At 41.4% G+C, this 21,761-nt stretch overlaps 1 protein-coding gene across 3 annotated transcripts in view; it reads left to right on the top strand.

Annotated features, from left to right (window-relative positions):
- Positions 1-21,761, top strand: part of ENTPD1 (ectonucleoside triphosphate diphosphohydrolase 1) — a 75,237-nt gene that overhangs the window by 27,456 nt on the left and 26,020 nt on the right. The window contains exons 1-2 of one of the 3 annotated variants that reach the window (XM_037497583.2): positions 5,408-5,652; positions 9,529-9,656. In XM_037497583.2, the coding sequence (XP_037353480.1) occupies positions 5,601-5,652; positions 9,529-9,656 (180 nt within the window). In that variant the 5' untranslated portion in view covers positions 5,408-5,600. Of the gene's footprint in view, positions 1-5,407; positions 5,653-9,528; positions 9,657-21,761 lie in introns of those variants that run through there. The other 2 variants (XM_037497585.2, XM_054690544.1) reach the window with 2 other exon arrangements.

Here is a 21,761-nt window from a genome sequence, read left to right as displayed (position 1 = left end):
TTACATAGCCACAAAACAGGAGATAACATTATTGCTTAATAGACTGCCTCAAAGAGAATGCTCATCATCGGAGAAAATGTAGAGTTAACCATGCTTGCTTAGTAGAAAGGACCACCTCAATGTGCAGTGCCTTCTATTATAAGCAGCATTTGAATCTATTATTCTTGGTAATTCCATGAGAAAATATTCCATGGAGTTTATGACTAAGCTCTGGAATTCAGATTTGGGATTTGCTGCCCAAACATCTGTCTTCTTGCTTTCTATAATACATGCAAACTGAAGTTGAGGTTGCCTGGCAGCTCACTAAAAATAGAACCAAGAGTTGTGAAGTTAAAACACATTTGAAATAATCAAATAATTCAACCTCCCTTGCTTGATGGAAAACATCATGTACTAAAAATTCTAATCAACTGTATCCATTCATTTATTCAACTGACATACTAGAATACTGACAGGCCAGGCCATTTGCTGGTTTCTGGAGATTCTTTGTTTTCAGGGTGTTTTCTTTGTTTTCAGGGTGCACAGTCTCATAGAGGAAACTGACAAAGGTTAAAAGCCATTATAGCATTGTATGGGGTGCTGTCAAACAGATGAAAAGGAGGGTACTTGGTCCATCAGTAGAAGAGGGACAAGAGACTTTCAGGAAGACTCCCTGGAAGCAGTGATATATAAACTGAATACTCTCAGCTTCCATTTCCTCATGAGGTGGAGTTAAGTAGATGAAGAAGAGAAGAAAGAAAAGTGTTTCAGGCAGAGGAAGCGGGAACATCATATCAGGGATGAGGATATGAAAAAGGAGCTATTTAGAGGCTAACATCTTAAACTATACCTAGATTGTGTGAGGACATGACCTTAGAATTGTTGTTGAAGGGCTTAACTTTTATTTTGAGAACCATGGGAATAAGTTCCCGTGGGTGGGGTTGCATAATCAGGTTTACATCACAGGATGATGCTAGCTTCAAAGTAGAGGATGGATTTGTGGGGGAAGAGTCTAGATGTGGAGAGGCTGCTTCAGAAGTCATTATGTGTGAATCCAGGCAAGAAATGAGCTATATGAATGGATTTAACAGACTTATTAGATAGAATCAACAAAACTTGGAGTTTGATTGGTGGGAGAAGAAAGGCTAGGAAGACTCAGGGCTGTGGTGACCTTCACAAAACAGTTTATGCAGAAAAAATCAGAGTGGGAAGGAAAGTTAAATTTTAGACATGGTGTGTTTGGATATGAAAGACTAAAGCAGATATGTTTGGTAGTGGCTAGAACTGTAGTTTTGGGGTTCAGGAGAAAACCATAGACTGAAGATATAGATCATGGAGTCATCCCATAGAGATCAGGGAGTCATCACTGTAGCGATAAGGGAGTCATTGCATTCAGCTGGGGGATGTATGTGAAGTGAGATGAGCCAAGTTTGCAAGCTGGAGCTCTGTGGAACACCCCAATTTAAAGGGTAGAGAGAAAAAGAGTAGGAGAAAAGTAGGGGTCCAAGAAGTAGGAGGATTATTAAGAGGAACCAAGAAAGGAGAGAGTCATAAGAAAGATAGCAGTATCAACTTCTATAGGACATGTAAATACTGAAATGCATCTACTTGATATCTATGAAGTGGCTTGATGAAATGGCGGGGCAGAAGCCAGGTATGGTAGACCAAGCAGCGGGTGGACTATATGGAAGGTGGCTTTTAGGAATGCACATAGTACAAAGAGCAAAAAAGTGTTAGAGGAAGTCAAATCATAAGAATTTGTGGGGTATGGATCTGCTCACTGGGAACATTGAAGGGGGAGAACTGAAGGCAAGAGAAGTGGAATAAACATGCCAGCTCCATATACAGCTCTGAGAGGATGTGGCCTTTTCCTACCCGTGTGGAGAGTGTAGCTGGAGGACCCTGTAGTGTCTCTATTATCCAGTGTTAACTACCTGCTTCCTGAAGATGGAATAAAATAGCATTCTCAGAGGTCAGTTCCAGGTACTGATGCTTTCCCAGAGGATGGAGTAAAAGTTTCCTCTTCAACTCATGTGCTCCCCAGAGTGCTCGGGTTTGTAGGAATTTCTGTGAAGAGTCTCAATTAATTTAGTCATCATTTCCATATACTTGCTTTTGTGCGGTATCCAAGTTTTTCCTGGGGCAGACACTGCCCTCCACGCAGAACATTATTGTAATTCTGAAGAAGAAAAAGCATATAGCATCTTTCTTGTTTACTCCGATCCCTCCAGTCTGCTTCCTGGCCTGACTGCGCCCTTCCTGCCTCTGTGAGTTGGAGCTAGTAAGAATGTAGACCAGCTGGATGTGAGCATAAGTGCACAGATTGTGCTGTACGTGTGGCTCCCTCCTGAGGCCTGTTCCACGTTGCTCTGTATTCTACAGGCAGCCTATGTCTTATAGGAAAAGACAATTGATTTTACCTCATGGAATAAAAAGAGGAGAATCCCGTGAAACCAAATGTGCAATATAAGGATTAATATCCTTTTATTGTTTAATAATCATCAGCTCATTTTTTACCTTGCAGAAAAATCATGGCAAGGTAGCTTGTGAACATGAAATCATAGTGGGGTGGGGACATATTGGTTATCTTAGTGGGGAGATCCTTTATCACTATAAAGTCCCTTCAGAGAGATGAGCTACCAGAGTCCACAGGACAAGATACCTTCTTCCCCCAGAACGCACAGTGACACACTGCACATTACTTTTAGTTGCCTTTTCTATCTGTGCTGGTAACCCACCTCATATTCACACATTCTTCATTCAGCTTACAGAATTGACCAGGACACCATTTTTTTAGTCGCGTTCTGTATTTGAGGAAATAATCAGACTGAACACACATTTTTTTCTATTGTATTAGTCTTACTAGTTTTGATCTAGGATACTCCTTCCTCCAAGGTCAGGAAATTTTCTTGAAACCCTTAACCTCTTCACTAAAAGAGTACAGAAAATAGGCTTTAAAGAAATCCAGGGGACTTTTATAGTGTCCTTCCCAAATACCACTTTTATTTGTTGCACCCTACCAGGAACAGATACTAATAATTTAAGACAGTTCAGCAGACGTACCAACTTTCCTTCAAAATAAAGTTTTCAATCTACCCACAGCCTGACCAAGTGAAATCCGATGATTCTTCCCCAAAGAGAGCAGAAGAGATGAGATTGATCTGGGAAGAAGGAATGAGTGGGGACCCAGAGACTTCTGCTTGGACTAATCAGGTTGGTGAGGGACTGGCAGGCTGGCAGAATGGACATAGGATATTAGGTACAAAATGAGGAGGCAGAAATGAGAGAATTTATGGATGTAAGGTATAGACTACAGAACTGTAAGTTTAGGAAACCTGACTGAGCTAGTCCACTCCAAGCTCAGTATGACCCCACATTGTTGATATATGGCCAGTGCAGATTTTCTCAGTCTTTCTTACCAGAACAAATAACTAAGACTTGTTGACAAAGGCAGCTGCTTTGAGAAAGGATGGAGTCCCCAGGGCATACTTCTTCAATTCAGACGTGTGAGAGGATTCCTTTTGCGGAAGCAGTGTTCTTATTGCAGACCATCAATACACGAGATTGTTACGCTTGTTGGCTGGGACACAGGGAATTCCTGTTCTGTGGTCTCAGTGATATCATTTTGCTGGAAACAGCCCTCCTTCTAGCCAGCCCTATATTTGAGTACGGGATTCCATGATGACCACAAAGACCTATTGTACTCCATGCAATTTAGGGGCAAAAGAATTCAGGAGAGGCCAGAGGGGTCTGAGTGAGGAGGTAAATGGTATGGTAGGAAGAAGTGAGAAGGAAAATGGGGTAGCCTCCTTTGCTTCCTTATTTCCCACATATGAAGTGTCTGCTGGCATTTGAATTTTGTGGTTAACATTTTTAGACTCAGGCACACAAAGTGCAAAGTCAGTCAGTCACATGCTGCTAATCTGAGAACAGCATGACCACAATAATTGTGGGGTGGGTGCATGGGATTGGCAAGATCTGATTTGCAGGAAGAACTTTTTCTGCAACCCCAACCTCTTTTCCACTGCCTGGGTGTCACCAGAGGGGGTCTTCCCACCCAAAGCTGAGCCTCTGAGGGATCTACTTAGGATTAGCTAAGCTACTTTGTTAAGATAAATGCATTCCTTTTCTAACTGAAGAACTGTGAGCTGAAATAACCACTAGTTAACATTTCAAAGAGCAGAAATAAAAGGTTGTAAATAAAAACAAGCAACTTGCTCTGAAGTCTGACCTTCAAGAGCTCACTGGAACAGAATGTGGGTTATTTACTTAATTACCCATGTCTCTGTATTCCCAGCCCACCTCTCCCTTTGCCTCTTCTTGCCTGACTCTGTCTTCTTGCCTCTGTCTCCCAAGCCTGCGTTCATCATGTGTTACCCACCTCTCCTTTGCCTTTGCCCTTTATTTAGCTGGTCATCATTGAGGTCTTGCAGTTCTCATTTTTAGCATTTGTGTCTTTATTGACATTGTACTGATTTCTTTGACTTAAAGCAAAAAATACCACCAAATTAAACTGCTTTATCCTCAAACTTGATTCTGGATTTACTACTTGGAAGTAATTAATATGAGGTATGTGTGAAATAGAATAAGATTCTTTCCATTTGAACAAAACTTTGGATGAGTTCCTTCATATTGGGCCTTTTTTTTTAATTTTTTTTTTAAGATTTTATTTATTTGTGCCTACAAGAGCTGGGGCACAGGCCAGAGATTCAATGGGTGAGAGGACTCACCAGAGACAGAGTGGGGAACAGAACAGGCAGACTGACCGAAGTACACTGTTGAGGGGAGCAGCGGAGGTATCAGGAGAGGTCTGCTGCGCCATGCGGGCTGCTCCCTGGCTGGCCAGGGATTGAACTCATGCTGCAGAGGCCGCGGACTTCTCCATAGTGCAGTGCTCAACCCCTTGCGCCACCAGGGAGGCCCCATATTTGGTCTTCTGAGAAGGAACAAGCTGAGTGATTTCTATACATCTCCAATGCAGGGCAATGATTGAGGCAGTGAAGTGGTATTGGAAAAACTTGGATCATATCTCTGTTCTACCACTTGTAAGATGTATGACTAAATCAGTCTCTTGTCACTTTGCTGCAAACTTTTGACTTTCAGGGATCAAAGATTCCTCCAAACTAGCATTTTAAAATGTACAACATTGTCTGGTATCATCATTGACAACAATCCAGACAACACTCCAGTCCAGACACCTTAATTCTGGATTTTTAGCCTCCAGAATTGTGAAAGTATAAATTTCTTTTGTTAAGTTACCAAGTTTGTGATAATTTGTTGTGGACAATTGATGCAGACAGTAATACAGTACATCTACTTCATGTGATTGGAGGTGAGGACTAAATTAGTTGCTTTATTTAAAGTGCTAAGAGTAGAATCTGGAATACAGTGTGGGTTCTTTAAATGTAGCTGTTATGTATTGTTAGCTCATTGAATCTTACCAAGCAACCCATGAGATATGTACTATTATAACTCACATTTTGCTCATGAGAAAGTGGAGGCTTAGAAAATGGAGCAAAGATGAACTTGTATGATTCTAACTACAGTTGCCTCTCACAAGTTTATAGAGCTTGGTTTTCTGATGGATCCTAGTGACTGCTGGTTTGGTGACCCTCCTGATAATGATCTCACAGCAAAGTTTATTCATTCCTGACTCATCAGGAGGACCTGAAGGTACAGAGAAAACCTATCATGTAATGGTATTTACTCCTTTTGCGTGCGTCTTTGTATTCTGGTCTTGGCAAAAGCTCCATTCCAACAGAGCCAGGCTCTGTCCACATGTGGCTGTGTGCTGTCTTATGACCTGACTTGACTGGGAGCAGCCTCCATATCTCATGGCAAGAGGCAGGGATCTGCTCTTTGAAAGGCCATGCCTCTTGAGGGGCTTCAAAGGCCCCTAATGGCTCCTTGTTCACCCCTATGATAGTATAAATTATGCAGAAGACTAGAGTTGATCCTTTAGAGTAAGGTAAAGCCTTACTGGAACTTGCAAGGCCCTGTAAACAAGGTGCTCAGATACTTCCTTCCCTGCCCATCCTCTTCCCTATCACTTTTGTAGCCACACTGGTCTCCTGGCCTGACATTGTGCCATCTCAGGGCCTTTGCTTATGCAGTTCCAGTTGCTTAAAGTTTTCTTACCTAAGAGATATGCATGCTTTCTCCTTATCTCCTTGACTCTTACTCAATATCACCACAACAGAGAAACCTTTCTTGATAGTCTTATCCTTCCTCTTCCTTTCTTTTTCCTTCTCCTTAGCACTTATAATTATGTAACAGATTATACATTTTAATTTTCTTATTTTTGTCTTTTACTCCAAACTAGAACATAAACACTATGACGGTGGATGGTATTGATCTAGTTCAAAGCCTAGTCCAGGTCTAGTGCATGCTGAATGACTAACTAAAAGTATGAGTGAAGCATAGCTTATTGCTCCTCCCCAGTAACAGTGATAGAACTCCCAAACTGAAATAGTTTGACCATTAAGTAGAGGTAACATGTGAAGAGAGGACTACCAGAAAAACTGAGTGATGAAGCATATGAGGGGAACATCGCCTCCTATTGAGCTTGAGTTTGATGAGCTAAGGGAGAGGACTTGGTGGAAAAAGAGGAGAATTCTAAAAGAAGGAAATCTCACATTGAAAAAGTCCACCTAGAATTCATTTTTATTTCACTGGGAATAATAGCAGTGAACAAGCCAGGAAAACATACCCTGGACTCAGGGAACTTACATTCTAGTGGTCATAATGTCAGGCATTAAGATCTTGTAGACACAAATCTATATTTGCTGGAATGGAGCAATGGGAAGGGCTTAAATTTTTGAGGGTTGGAAGGTATAGGTAGACCAGTGTTGCTCATCTGGCAATCAGCAGGAAGCTACCTTTGATTCTTGATCAGGAAGAGTCCTGAGGAGGTCAATAATGGAGGATTTCTGCAGCCACATGAGGGATGGCTTCTGATAGGGAAGAGAATTAGAAAGGGAGGTTGATACCAAAAAGGGCTGTTGTAGAGGAAGTGGTGGTGACTGGAAAGGGGTTGGAGATGGATATTACCACAGAAGAGGGTGGGTCCTGAATATGAAGCAACTGAGAAAGAAGAACCCTCTCCTGGAGAGGAAGGAGGTTGCTAATAATGACTAAATTTTCTTATTTGGAGTCACATCACGTTGTTTCCTACCTCAGGGCTTTCCCGGTTGCTGTTCCCTCCTCCTGGAATTTTTTTTTTTTTTTAAAGATTTATTTATTTATTTATTTATACAAGAACCGGGGTACAGGCCAGATGTGCGGGAGGGTGAGAGGATTCACCAGAGCCAGAGTGAGGAACAGAGCAGGCAGACTGATGAAACACACCGCTGAGGGGAGCAGCGGGCGCGACAGGAGAGTTCTGTGTGCCACGTGGGACCCTCGCGGGCGGCTGGGCATTGAACCAGTGCTGCAGAGGCTGCGGGCAGCTTCGCAGCCCAGCGCGCAACCGCTGTGCCACCAGTGGAGGCCCTTCCTGGAATGTTCTTACTCCTTCTTGGAGTTGGTTTTTTCTCTGTGTTCAGGTCTCTGCTCAAGTGCTTCCTTCTCATAGAGATTTTCCTGATCCTCAGTCTAATCCCCCGCCCCTACGCCAGCTCTGTAGCAAATCACTCAATAACATTCCTTGGTTTTAATTTCTCCTTAGCAGGTGTCATAACCTGAGGTCACTTATTTATGTACTATTTTTCTGGTTTGTCTATCTCCCCAATTAGATTATGACTTCCAAAGAGCAGGGAGCTTCTCGGTCTTTCTCATTTGAAACTAAGATAGTGCCTGACTAGATGCGGAAGGAAAATGAGATAGCAAAATTGTCATATTTATGAAAACAAATGTAGCAACCTTTTTGAATAACTCCTTTGTAAACAAGCATTCATCATCCCGTTACAGTAGAAACATTGCTGCAAGGCTCCGTGCCCTTTAGGAGTAGATTTGTAATGGTTCATCTAAAGCACATGCTTAGGGGCCTCCCTGGTGACGCAAGGGGTTAAGCACAGCACTGTGAAATTATCCGCAGCCTCTACAGCACAAGTTCAAACCCCAGCCAGGGAGCTACCCACCTGGCACAGCAGACCTCTCCTGTCTCGACTTCTGCTCCCCTCAGCAGTGTATTTCAGTAGATCTGCCTGTTCTGCTCCCTGCTCTGTCTCTGGTGATTCCTCTCACTCCCACACCTCTGGCCTGTACCCCAGTTCTTATATGCAGAAATAAATCTTTAAAAAAAAATAAAGCACATGCTTACTTTGAGCTGTGTTTGTTGACATCTCAACTTTGAGAACTGCATGGGTAGTATCTAGGGGGTTCTTTTCCAGATCCTAGGGCCCTCGAATCAAACAGAATATTTCTGCCACACCAGTTATATCAAGATGTTTTGGGTTCAAGATATAAAAGTCCTGACTCCATGAAGCATAAATCTCATGAAAGGATTGAATCAGGGTCCTGGAGGTTGTATCCCCTTTCCATGAAGTGTAGGGACTTTTGGGGGGTGTGGGAGGCTTCTGAACAAAATTAAGGTTATGTTTGGAAGGGAGCAGAGGGAAGAGCTGTGTATTTTGTCCATTGTTCTTTTATTTAGATGCAATAGATAATGGTGTTGCCATAGTTTTTTCTCCTACATTTTGTACTGTTAGCTCTGAGGTATGAAGACTGGTTCATGATTGTATAGGCTGACAAAGACTGGAGACCCACACATAGGTGTAATCCTTTGGGTTTAGTGTAAGCTTCCGCTCAAGAGCTTGAGGACAAGCTCCCATTTCAGTGTGCAGTGGCTGCTGCTGACCAAATTTGGGGATAGTTTGATATTAGTTTTGTGAGTTCATGGAGAATGTTTTATAGAAAGTGGATTGTCAGAATAGAGGGAATGGGGCAGCCGTTTCATTTCCTATTCACCTCTATTATATACTCTATTCTAACCAAGGTAACCTTTTACCTTTTATAGAATTTCCTCTGGGAACACTTTTATGTCCCTGACTGGGTGAAAGTAAGAACAAAATAGATAAGATAATGTGAATAATGACTTGAAATGTTCAAGACCTCACATGCTTTTTGCTATTACCAAAGAATTCCATGTAAGTGTGGCTGAAATGCAACGGGTGTGTCAAGCCTGGGAATGGCAAGGGTAGTAGGACTTTGATGTTTGATGATGTATTCTAAAAACTCTATCCTTGCTTTTCGTTATTTGTTATTTGCACTCTACTAGAGCTACATGATGTATTAAACAAATTGCCTGTTAGGGATTCTTTCCTCTCTCCATGCCACATGTGGTCTCTTACCTAGTTCTGCCCATTCTCAACGTCACAGACACTAACTCATTCTTGGCCCTCATCACAGTACAAACAAATTCTTTGGTTTTGAATTATTTCTCAATTACTTTGCAAAGTGCCTCATGGATAAAGTTGAGCTTTTTTTTCAATCTTTGATGTTTCCAAATAGCCAGCAAAAAACCCAAAAAACAGAAAACAAACAAAAAGTGGGGGAGAATCAATGTTTGTGGCTTTTTAAATCTATTTTCTATTCTGCTTTTGGTTTTAGAATCTGGACTGAAGAGATTTTGCTCCAGAAATATACTGATCATCCTTGGCTTCACTTTTATCATGGCTGTGATTGCTTTGATTACTGTGGGGCTGACCCAGAACAAACCATTGCCAGAAAATCTTAAGGTAACTCAAGATTTACATGTGTGTACATACATTGTGTGCCTGTGTGTGCATTTGTTTTCATGAGGGGACCTGGTCTGAGTGGGAGAAAAGCGAATAAAGCTTCTGACAATCCAGGTGCAAGTCAAAATCCATTGGATTAGGGTGTGAAAATGGAAATGAATGCTCATTCTGGAGGAAGGAATGCCTTGAATCAGTAGTTGGTGGGAAGATAATTCCTTTCATGATTAATTTGCTGAATTAAATAATAATCAGCAAATTATTTAAATTAATACCCCAACAGAGATAAATTCTTTATTTACTACATCCAGCTCTGTGCTATACTGTGGTGACATTCTATAATCTAGAACTAGCTCACCTTTTTTTTTTTTTGAAGATTTAGAATTTATTTGTATTTTTAAAAAAGATTTATTTGTGCATACAAGAAGTGGGGTACAGGCCAGAGATGCAGGGGGTGAAAGGACTCACCAGAGACAAGAATGGGGAACAGAACAGGCAGACTGACTGAAATACACTGCTGAGGAGAGCAGCGGGTGAGGCAGAAGAGGTCTGCTGCACCATGTGGGTTGCTCCCTGGCCGGCCAAGGATCTAACTCATGCTGCAGAGGCTTTGGATTGCCTCACAGTGCGGTGCTTAACCCCCACCAGGGAGGCCCTACTTGTATTTTGTTTTAATTGAGGTAATTGATTACAACACTGTGTGTGATTCAGAGACACAGGCTCGCACCTCTTCAGATGTCTGTAACCACATCACACCCACCACCAAGACTCATAATCCTCCACCACTGTCACCAGGTCTCCTCTCCACTTTCACTCTTTACCTTTGGTGGCTTCAATTCTGTAGTCAAATTCTAGGTTTTGTTTTGAATCTGTCTCTCTCTCTTTCACACACACACACACACACACACACACACACACACACATCCATTCTCTGGATGTGGTAAATATAGTATTCGTCCCAGTATGAGTGAAACCATCTAGTATTGTCTTTCTTCTTCTGCCTTATTTCATTTACATTATCTGCTCTAGCTCTATTCATGTTGTCCAAAATGGCAAGACTTCATCTTTCTTTGGTAGCTGATTGGTATTCCATTGTGCATATAGACCACACCTTCTTAATCTAGCATCTGTCACTGCACACTTAGGTTGTTTCCATAACATAACTATTGTAAATAGTGTTTTGTATTCTTTGGGTAAATACCTATGAGTGGAATTAATTGTTGGATCCTATGGTAGATCTAGTTTCAATATTTTGAGAAACCTCTCTACTATTTTCCATAGGGACTGGACCAATCTACAATCCCATCAATAGTATAAGAGGGAAAATAGACCAATTATAAGCAAGGACATTGAAACAGTAATCAAGTATCCAAAAAACAAAAACCCAGGGCAAGATTGTTTCACTAGTGAGTTCAACCAAACCTTCAAAGATGAAACAATACTTATTCTTCTCAAACTTAAAAAAAAAATTTGAGGAAGATGGAATGATTTCAAACATGCCTTACGGGGCCTACATTACTCTGATACTACAAGCAGACAATCACACTACAAAAATGAAAACTATAGAACAATATCCCAGATAACATTGTTGCAAAAGCCACCAGGAAACACAAACTTGTGTCAGATATAACAATTTGAAATGAATCACAGATTTCTTGTGAAATTTTTGCATTTGAAGAACTAGTTAATGTCATTAAAAATAATTAGGGTCATTACCTCTATTGTGATTTATTTCTGCTTCCTTTCTAGTTCATCAAAGTAAAACACAAAGATAATTATCTCACATATAACGTGTACTATGGTCATTATTTTATTTAATTTGCTAATTAAAAAGCATCTAGTATATTTTTAAATTTATATTGTAATACGTCATTTTAAACTTTCCTTGAAATTATAGTAAATCTATGAAGACAAATCTATCAATATGCTAATGAGCACATGTGTACATTTGGATAGTGATATATCTAGGACCTTCACCATGGAGGTCTTGGAATATATGTGCAGAAATAAATCCTCTTGTATTTGATGATACTGAACTGGAAAGACAACTGGATATGCCAAGACCTCTGAAACATTTGCCACTCATCTAAATCTCTTGCTATGTAGCAGAGGCCTGGATGTTACATTGGCATTATTTTGCCATACAAATTCAGTCCAGTGGAGTTGTACACAGCAGCCCCTTTGTCTGCATGAAAGGCCGATGCTATCATTGTCAATGGTATCTTGCCTTTTATGTTGAGTGATGTCTACTCTCTTGGCAAAACTTCACTCAGAGTTGAAGTCTCATTATATCTCAGTTCTGCCATTTGTTTACCAGCTCCAAAAGTACATGATTGCCTTCTTGATTTGAACTTTTTCCATGTTTATTATTGCATCATTGGAGAAGGGGACTTCCTAGGAAGCAAATCCATGACAGCCTTGGGCTCTTGTGTTCCCATGAATACTTGTGGTCATGGGTGACCTTCCCTGACTGGCAGGAATTGTCCTCAAGTCTTTTGTAATTTTGTGTTGTTATTTTGGCCTGGCAAAATGGAACTAGGTCTGGCATTTTTGAAATAAGTGGCGTTCGTATTTAGATCACAGACATTGGCATCTGAAGTGATTCTTTACGGCAATATCATATATTTATTTTACAAAAGATCATTTTATATATGCAAACTAGCATTTGTTGGGGATATACACTAATTTTAGTGAGATTATATAGTGAGGGCAAAAATGTTTTAGGAATTTGCCTTTGATGATCTCTTTAAGTTATGCTGTTCAATTTAATAACCACTAGCTAAAAGCACCTCTTTAACCTTAAGCTAATTAAAGTGAAATAAAATTAAAAATTTTGTCCCTGAGCTGTACTAGGCCCATTTCAAGTGCTCAATAGTCTTATGTAGCTGGTGGCTATCCAATTGGACAATGAAGACATAAAACATTTCCATTATGGCAGAAAGTTTAATTGGACATTGCTGCTTTAGAACACACTCTGTGATATTGTATCTGAAATCATTCAAACTCAATTTGATGAATAAGATATAGGATAAAATAGTCTATGTAATCCAACATAAGGAACAATAAATGTCTTTTTCCTCATGTGGCTTGTAAATTAATACCAGGATTGTCCCAAATAGCAATATATTAATATTTTATTGAAATAGCTACAAATATATTTAGTTTGTTGGAGTAGATATATTTCTTTCTGAAAATTTTGATTTAAAAGATAGACTCTTATTTGGATATTTGTATCTGGTACATTTGTTTTAAAAAACACATAATATCATCTCATTATGACCAGACATCGTTCAGCAACTCTTCACTCTTTTGTCCATAAATTTATGCATCAAGTTATGGCCACAATGAATTTGAGGGATAAGAGCAGATGATGCAGGGGGCTATGTAAAAGGCTATTATAGCAGTTTGGAGGGAGAAGGTTTTGAGTTAAATTTTGAAGAATTTTTTTAAGGTAACATCGGCTTACAACACTGTAGAGGTATAGGTCCCCCTCCTCAGATGCGTCTCGCTACCAACGCACCATAATCCTTCACTGTAGTGCATGGGACGCCTCCCTGTCTGGTAGCCTCAGTTTCACAGTCAGATTTATAGAGGCTGTTTTGGTTGGTTTTATCTGACCTTTTGTTTTTGTTTTGTTTCTCTATCTATACTCCACATGGGGGTGAAACTCTCTGGTACTTGTCTTTCACTTTCTGATTTACTTTCCTCAGCATAATCCCCTCCAGATCTATTCATGTTGTCACCAATGGCAAAAGTTCATTTTTTTTTTCTTAAATACCTGCATAATATTTCTTTGTGTATATATGTCATACCTTTTCATCCACTGCTGTGTCATTGGGCACTTCAATTGCTTGAAGCATTGTTTTTGAGGTTTTGAATATCCAAGAGGAAATGTCAACAAAGCAGTTGGATAATCAGATCTGGATAACAGAAAAGAGAGGTGTAGAACTTCACTGCCCAGTAGAAATATAATGTCAGCTACATTTTAATTTTTTCTAAGAGCCACATTAAAAAATTAGAAGAGGTGGGCCTCCCCGGTGGCGCAGCGGTTGAGCGCTGGGTTGCGAAGCTGCCCGCGGCCTCTGTGGTGCCGGTTCGATCCCCGGCTGCTCCCCGGCCACCGGAGGAGGGTCCCACATGGCGTGCAGACCTCTCCTGCCGCCCGCTGCTCCCCTCAGCAGTGTACTTCGGTCCTTCTGCCTGCTCTGCTCCCCGCTCTGGCTCTGGTGAATTCTCTCCCCCTCCCGCGCTTCTGACTGTACCCAGTGCATGTATAAACAAAACAAACAAACAAACCAGCAAAACAAATAAATAAAGCATGCCTCTATTAAAAAAAAAAAAAAAAAAAAAAAATTAGAAGAGGTCAAATTAATTTTAATATATAGTCTATAACCTAAAATATTCTAATACCTTTTCAACATTTTACCAAAATAATTTTTAAGGAGATATTTTACATTCCTTTTTTCAAACGACTTCAAATTCCAGTGAGGTTTTTTTTTTTTTTTTTTTAACATTTACCTGAAGTTCCACCATTCTTTTAGTTTCACTTTTTTTTTTTTTCTTTTTTTAAGATTTATTTATTTATTTATACAAGCACTGGGTACAGTCAGAAGTGCGGGAGGGTGAGAGAATTCACCAGAGCCAGAGCGGGGAGCAGAGCAGGCAGAAGGACCGAAGTACACTGCTGAGGGGAGCAGCGGGCGGCAGGAGAGGTCTGCTCGCCATGTGGGACCCTCCTCCAGTGGCCGGGGAGCAGCCGGGGATCGAACCGGCGCTGCAGAGGCTGCGGGCAGCTTCACAACCCAGCACTCAACCGCTGCGCCACCGGGGAGGCCCTCCAGTGAGGTTTTTAATTTAAAGCACATCTTAATTCAGACTAATTTCATTTCAAGTGCTTAGTAACTGCATGTGACTATTGGCGACCTTATGGCATAGCGCAGATCTGGATTAAAGGTAAGTCTCTGATGTCACTGACACATTGAAACCTTAGAAATACATGATGCCATGGGAAGAGGGTAAAAGTAAGATGAGACGAGATTGAGGCTCAATTTCTGAGGAATTCTCTCTTAAACGTTGACTAGTAATTTCTCCAAAGTACAGTGATATTACTTTCTATAGTGCTTTGCAGTTTATACATCATTTACATTTTTTCTTTCCAGGAGTGCTGTGAGGAAAGATTATCTTCATTTTATAGATACAGAATAAGAGCTTTTGAAGTTCTCTTGCCCAAGGTGAAGGTGGAGCTAAAACTACAACCCAATTATCTGACCAAAGACTGATAATCTTTTGTTTTTGTTTTCCCAAACAATACATCCTAATAATGAACTGAATGAAGGATGTTTATTTTGGGAAGTGATCCCAAGGAAACAGAAGGAGGGAAGGCTGCCCAGAGAGAGCGTGATGAGTAGATAGCCACACTGAGCCCCAGAGGCTTGTGTTCATGAGGGCCCCTGAAGAGCTGTGCACTTTGGAGTCACCTGCCCTGAGGATTTATCCCGTGGTTCTCATCCCCTCTCGGTCAAGGGTTGCCTCATTGGGTATGAACTCCTTGGTACTTACATGGGTCAGAAGGCCTATGTGGGCACCATGAAAGCCTACTAGGCAGTGGTTCTGTTCAAAACCTTAAGTCTTTCTTGGTGCAACTTCATGCATGGGAAGACTTTAGCTCTCTCTCTACCAATTTCCTCTTGTCCTTTTTGCAGGGATGTTCTGCCTCCCCCAACCTGGGCCATGGACTCATGCTCCCAGTTTTGAATCCCAGCTCTGCTCCTTTAGTCACAGGATTTAAGCTCTCTGAGTCTGTTTCTCCACAGGATGAAGTTGATAAGTGATATCACATAGATTCTTATGAGAATTAAGGTGGCATAAAGTAAATGTGAAGGGTAGAGCAGGAGTCCTGGCCAACTGTGGACACTCAGTGATGGTGTTAGCTGTGTAGCCTGTCTTCCTGGTGACAGACTACTATTTACCTTTGTACCTACTTCTTTCCATCTGTCTCACTCTCGTCTAGCCCAGTTCAGGTTAATCCTCCAGTCTCGATCATCTAGTTTTGTCATATTCCTGCCTAACCCAGTTCGGTTCAGCCTTGCTGAGGGCGGGGGTGGGGTATGCTCATGCTGAAGCCATATCTGGCATAACACAGCATAGACTCTGTATTGTACTGTGTGTTACTTGCCCAGCGACCTCTACCAGGTTGTAAGTATATTGAGGACAGGGACTGTTTTGTCTGTCCTTGCACACATTTTTATTATTCATTCACTCAGTTCATTTGTTTAACAAATTGCCTTTGACTACCTATTCTATTTTAGGCCCTGGGTGTAGCAAGGAACAAGACTAGCAAAATCCTTACCCTCATGGAGTTTATAGTCTAGTGGGAAAGATAAGCATTTAGTCACAAGATGAATGTCAAATTACAACACGCACAGAATCTGACTTACATGGCTGCCTCATAGAAGTTTGCAGGTTAAATAAATAGAGCAAGCATGCTGAACAGATAAAACGGCTCTGTCCTTAGGCTGAAGAACCAACCTGATAGCAGGGTTTGTGAGTGTGAAAGGCAGGAAATACCTCAGAATCAGATTTCCTAGAGATCCTGGTTCCCCATTCTCACCTCCAGAGCCTACTCTTAATTCAAACCCCCAACTTGCAGGGCCTAGAAATCTTTGCAATTAATATGCATCCTGGGGCATTCTTATGCCATTAAAGTCTGGGAACCACTGCCCTGTAGTTATATAATAGCCACTTTGAAAAAAAGTAGCTCTTAATGAACTGAAGAATCATTAGCTTCACCCAAATGTCCCCTGGAAAAATGCCTTTGCCCTGATAGGTCTGAGTGGGCAGGTAACTTGAGGTTTGCCCAGTTTCCACTTGTTAAATTGCTTGCTCATCCCTGAACAAGTGCAGTTAGCGAGTTGTCAGATATTTCTTTTAGCACAGATGTTCTGCATTCTGGCACGTACAGAGCCCCCAAGGGGTTCTCCCGGAGGCACAAAAGGCCCAGTACCAACCTGCCTTCATTAAAAGTTGCCACTTCTGTGGAATGATGGCTCAGGAACCCAAAAGGCTTTGATTTCAATCCCAAATCTGCTACTTTCTATCTACAAAACTTTGGGCACAAATTCTTTTTCTGTGCCTCAGTTTCCTTATGTGTAAAATGGAAGTGTAGCTTGGCATACACTTGGAGGATGGCTGTGAGGATTAAATAATAATAATACCAGTGACTCAATTATCAGAGTCCCCAGTACATCAGAAGCCCTCAGCAGAGACAAGTTATCAACACTGATGTGAGGGAGATGAGCTTCAGGGAAGGCCCTTTGCTGTGAGGGTCACTGGGCTGCGCCTCCCAGGATATCCAGCATCTGCAAAAAAGGTAATGTCCAATCTCCTAACACCTGCTTTTTTTTTTTTTTTCACAGAGTGCTGTACTTCAATAAGCATTTGGGATTTTTTTAAATGGAAATTTGGAAGGATTCATTCATTCTAATTTTCTACCTAAAACACTCCTGGAAATTAGACCATTTTTATTCTACAGGAATTTAATGTGGTCTGGCTTAAAAAACAACACAGAAATGGGTGGTGCTGATGACTGCCCAACACTATGAATGTACTTAATGCCACAGAATCATAATACAGAACTGAGGCTTCTGTTAAAGGTCTAGTAACTCCATTTAAAGAAGGGGGGAAAAAAGGAAGAGAATGATCTCTAATTGTTTATAGACTCTGCCAGCATCACTGTAGCTAATGGAGACCTGATTTGTTTATAGAGTACTGGAGTCAGATTCAAAAGGATAAGCTTTGTATATTCAAAAGGACTCACTGTGACAGACTGATGAGGTTGCTGAAGTTACTTTTTAAAGCTACAGGAACTTCTAAAAAATATTCTGAAAAAGGCCTGTCTGAAGAGACCAAGAGAAGTTAAATATCACAATGTTGCCCATGTTACCAAGCTTATGGGGTTTTTTTGGTGGGGGGAGTAGGGTAAGGAGGTGGAGAGGTAGTAGACCTCAACCCACTGGCACTAGACTGTGCTTTATACTAGACTGTGAATAGTAACCTCTCTTAAGTCTGAAAGGAATTTAAGAACCACATTCATTTGATTTAGTAATTGTCCATTGAATTCATCTTTTGTGCTTTATGTACAGTAGAGCTTGGGAAATGCCAGACAAACATGATAAGCAAAATAGACCTTCTCTAGGTGGCTTATAGTCTAATAGAGAAGACAGACCTTAATCAAGTGTTCACATATATATATGTGCAATATTCATTTACACAATGTGGTGATGTCTTGAGAGGAAACTACAGGTACTAGTAGATTAGGAGGGTGGAATCTAATCAGAGATGGCTAGGATCTCAGGTGAAAGACTTTCTAGGCAAAGGCTTTGGATGAAAAGTAACATGGGGCCTTCCTGGTGGCTCAAGGGTTTAAGACACAGCCTATGAAACTCGTGGCAGCCACTGCAGCATGAATGAGTTCGATCCCTGGCCAGGGAGCTACCCTCATGGCGCATCAGACCTCTCCTGACTTGCCTGCTGCTCCCTTCAGCATTGTATTTCAGTCAATTTGCCTGTTATGTTCCCCCACTCTGTCTCTGGTGAATCCTCTCATGCCCCCCCCAACTCTGGCCTGTGCCCCAGTTCTTGTATTTATAAATAAATCTTAAAAAAAAAAAAAAAAAAACAACACTCATAGCAGGAATCTAGAAAACTTAAATAAGGGACCAGGAAAATGAATAACTATAAGAAAGTGAAAATCAAAATCAACAAAAAACTATGAACCAGAGGCACTCTATGGAGAGTGGGGGGTGGGGAGGGGAGGAATTGGGGTCAAAATAAGGGTGTTGCAATTGTATGGGGAATATAAAAATAAAATTTATTTAAAAAAAAAAAAAGAGTAACATGTGTGTGAGAACAGGCCAGCAAGAGGGTGGGTAGAAGACTCTGAAAAAAGGGCTAAACCTCTCACTTTTGCAGACCCAGGATAAGAAGTAGGTTTTCTCTTGCTTTCCACATTCAGGGAGACTTAGGCAGAAGCCTGGACCTATGACATTTGCACAGATAATGTGGTTTCCATCCCAAAGTTACTAGATCTTCTTCCTTGTGGCCTCTATGCTCCATGAGCTCAGGGTCTGTTGCCACCCACATCTTCAGATCTTCACCAAGATCTGGTGTCTTCAAGCAAGGTCTTTTCTAACTTCTTTTTCTTTTAGCTTCTCAATGCAGCTAATGAAGATCAATTATGAGTGCTGAAATGACGTGCATGATGAAAAACTAGCTTAGGACAAAGCTATATGAATAGTCAAATTATAGCTATATAAAAATCACCATGCATTTAGAAAAGACTGGAAGGAAATAAAATAACAGCTATATCTAATTGATAGAACCTTTTTTCCCCCTTTTCCTTCATTTTCTAGATTACTTTTAGTACTCTTAAAGTGCAAAGCGATGTTGAAATCATATTGAAGGAATGTTAGGTCTTTTCCTTACCATCTAAATCTTTGAATTTTCTTTAATGTAAAGGACGTATTAAGAGGAGCTTTTAGAAACATTAAATATTATCTACAGAGAAACACTGGATGAGAGTGATAGGATAGCAAAACACAGCATTTCTTAAAGTGTTGTTTAGGAGAGCTAACAAAATTTGGTTGTCATCTGGGGGATGCTGGCTCAGACAGCAGTAAGTGAGTTCTCAGACTTCTCTGAAGTGTTCACTACTGCATGGGATAAGGAGCCCAGGATGGGGAGAGAGCACACAGCATTTCCCACACTTCTGAGGTTTATTTGCCCAGATCTTCGTAGTCTGATTGCCCTCTGGAACATGCATAGGAAATGCTGGTGTGATGAAAGAGAACAAAAGGTGGTAGTTACCTGGACTCCAGATGAATCTGTTAGGGCATTAACTATCTCTACCTATTAGGCAAGTCCTTGAGCTGTCTGGCACAGTTGCTCATCTGTAAAATGAGATTTAAGTTAGATGGAATTAAACTTTTAGCTCTAAAGTAGGGCAGCTATGAAAAATGAGTAAATATACTGACAGTTTGTGACAAAGTAAGGCAAACTTTCCAAATGTGTGAACAGAATTTTCAGACAATTTAGCTTCATCGGCCCTGTAAGCAGCAAGTAATGCCAGTGTCGTATTCTGCAAACCAGTTTCGAAGATAAAAGATGGCACAATTCAACAGCACACACTTCTGCTGTTCACACAGATAGTGTCCTCGATTCCTGTTAACAGTACACTCTACCCCTTTTTCAAACTCTTGCCAAATGACATGTAGTGAAAGTTTGACATTTATCAACCTCCTCACTGTGCAAGGCCTTAGAGAGACAGGCTGATAGAAGCAAGGCTGGTTCCTTTTTCTACTAGAAGAGTGACTTTCATGTCAACAAAGGCAGACAATAGAATGTCCTGATTCCAGAAAAGTCTGCTTGTTGCTTAGCTTTTATCATAAGCCATTGTGGTTGAAACATTTTTCTGGCAGGAAGAATTCAGTGCCCCTTCTGGGGAACAACAGAATTCTCTAGGTGTAGCCCTTGAGCCTCATCCTCCACCCTGGGAGCTTTCACATGTGTCCAAAGCCCTCAGATGCCATCCTGCCCATAAAGGTAACTGCCTAAGCCAATTCTTGGTTTCCTCTCATTGCAAGCCTAGCTGCAGAGGAGCTGGGCCAGCTTGCTTCCTTGCCATGCCCAAAACAAGTAGACAGGTCCTTTTCTTAATAAGGGCAAAGGCTAACCATGCGGAATCCCCACTGTGAGTGTAGTAAGAAAACAGAACAGAGTGGAGTTTGTAGAGGATCAAAAATCTGCACCAGGCCCAGGGGTACTCCCTGGTATGTGGTGATAGGGAATAAAGCCCAGCACCTCAATAGGCTCTACTTATAACCATTCCCAGTGGTTCAGAAAGATCGCTTCCTTCTCTCCCTGGAAGTTCTTAGATTCTAACCAGGTGATAAGACAATATGAGGGAATATAGACAGCTATAGATACAGATATATAAATAAAACAACTGCTGAATTAGACATTATCAAGTGGCAGACCATGCTTTAAGGTTGAAATGAGTTGCAAAATGTGGAGAGAAGTTGGCTCAAATGTTAGTGTCTCTTCCTTTGCTTTCCTGTTTACTTTCCTCCATTTCCCCCTCTAGTACAAGGGCAGTAAATAAGTCCATGCGCTTCTGTGCCCTCCTCAAGAGCCATGGCAGACATTCTTCAGTCAAGGCATTTTTCTCCTCTAATTTAAACCAGGGAAGTAACCAAAGATGAGTGACAGTTGATCAAATTGGGCTTTCATCAGTTGCCTCCTGGGTAAATACCCCAAATAAATGAGAGCGCTTGTCCACAAAATGACACATATAAGGATGTTTCTGGAAACCGTATTCCATATGACAATGGAGGAAACAAACTCCCGAAACCATGGTCTGAATGTCTTTTAGAGACACTGTGTAGAGTGAAAGAGGTTAGAACTAAGGTAAACACACTGAGTCAGTCCATCATAGCAGTTCAGAAGCAGGCATACTCACCTATGGTGGCGACAGTCTGATCCAGCAGATCAGGGTAAAGGAGGAGAGAGTCCTGGAGGCCTCAGTGGCTTTTGCAGGCTTTTATTGGGATTTACCAGGTACACGACAGGCAGAGGTGCTGGGGGGCCAGGAGGCTGGCAGGCCTCCCAGCCCCTAGCAAGTCTTTACTCTTTCTGGGCTCTCGGGTCTTCTCTCTGCTGCTTCTCATTTGCTCTTCTTCTCGCATCCCCGTGACACCGCCCTGAAAAGCCCAGTCTTAGCCCAGGTGAATCCCATCTAATATGCCCACACCTTACTCCAGGTGCCCGCCATGAGGCATGCATTCGGGACCACAGGTTTCTGTCATCCATCCTGATGGCAGGAGGGCAGAAAAGCCTGATACTTTTACCTTACCCTATACCATGGGGGAAACTAACAGTGACGGACACCAGAAAGCCTTCTGCGGGCTAGAAAAAGTATCTCTATCTTGATCTTGGTGGCTTTCAAAAATTCTTTATTTTAGTTTTTTGGGGTGACATTTTTGCTCTTCAATGTGTGCACATGTTGCACCCACCCTCCACCAAACCACCTGTGCCAATACCCCCTCTGCCTCT

Source organism: Talpa occidentalis, unplaced genomic scaffold, assembly GCF_014898055.3.
Source record: "Talpa occidentalis isolate TD23 unplaced genomic scaffold, MPIMG_talOcc4v2.1 talOcc4.8, whole genome shotgun sequence".
Classification (NCBI taxonomy): domain Eukaryota; kingdom Metazoa; phylum Chordata; class Mammalia; order Eulipotyphla; family Talpidae; genus Talpa; species Talpa occidentalis.
This window is presented reverse-complemented; position numbering and strand designations above follow the sequence as displayed.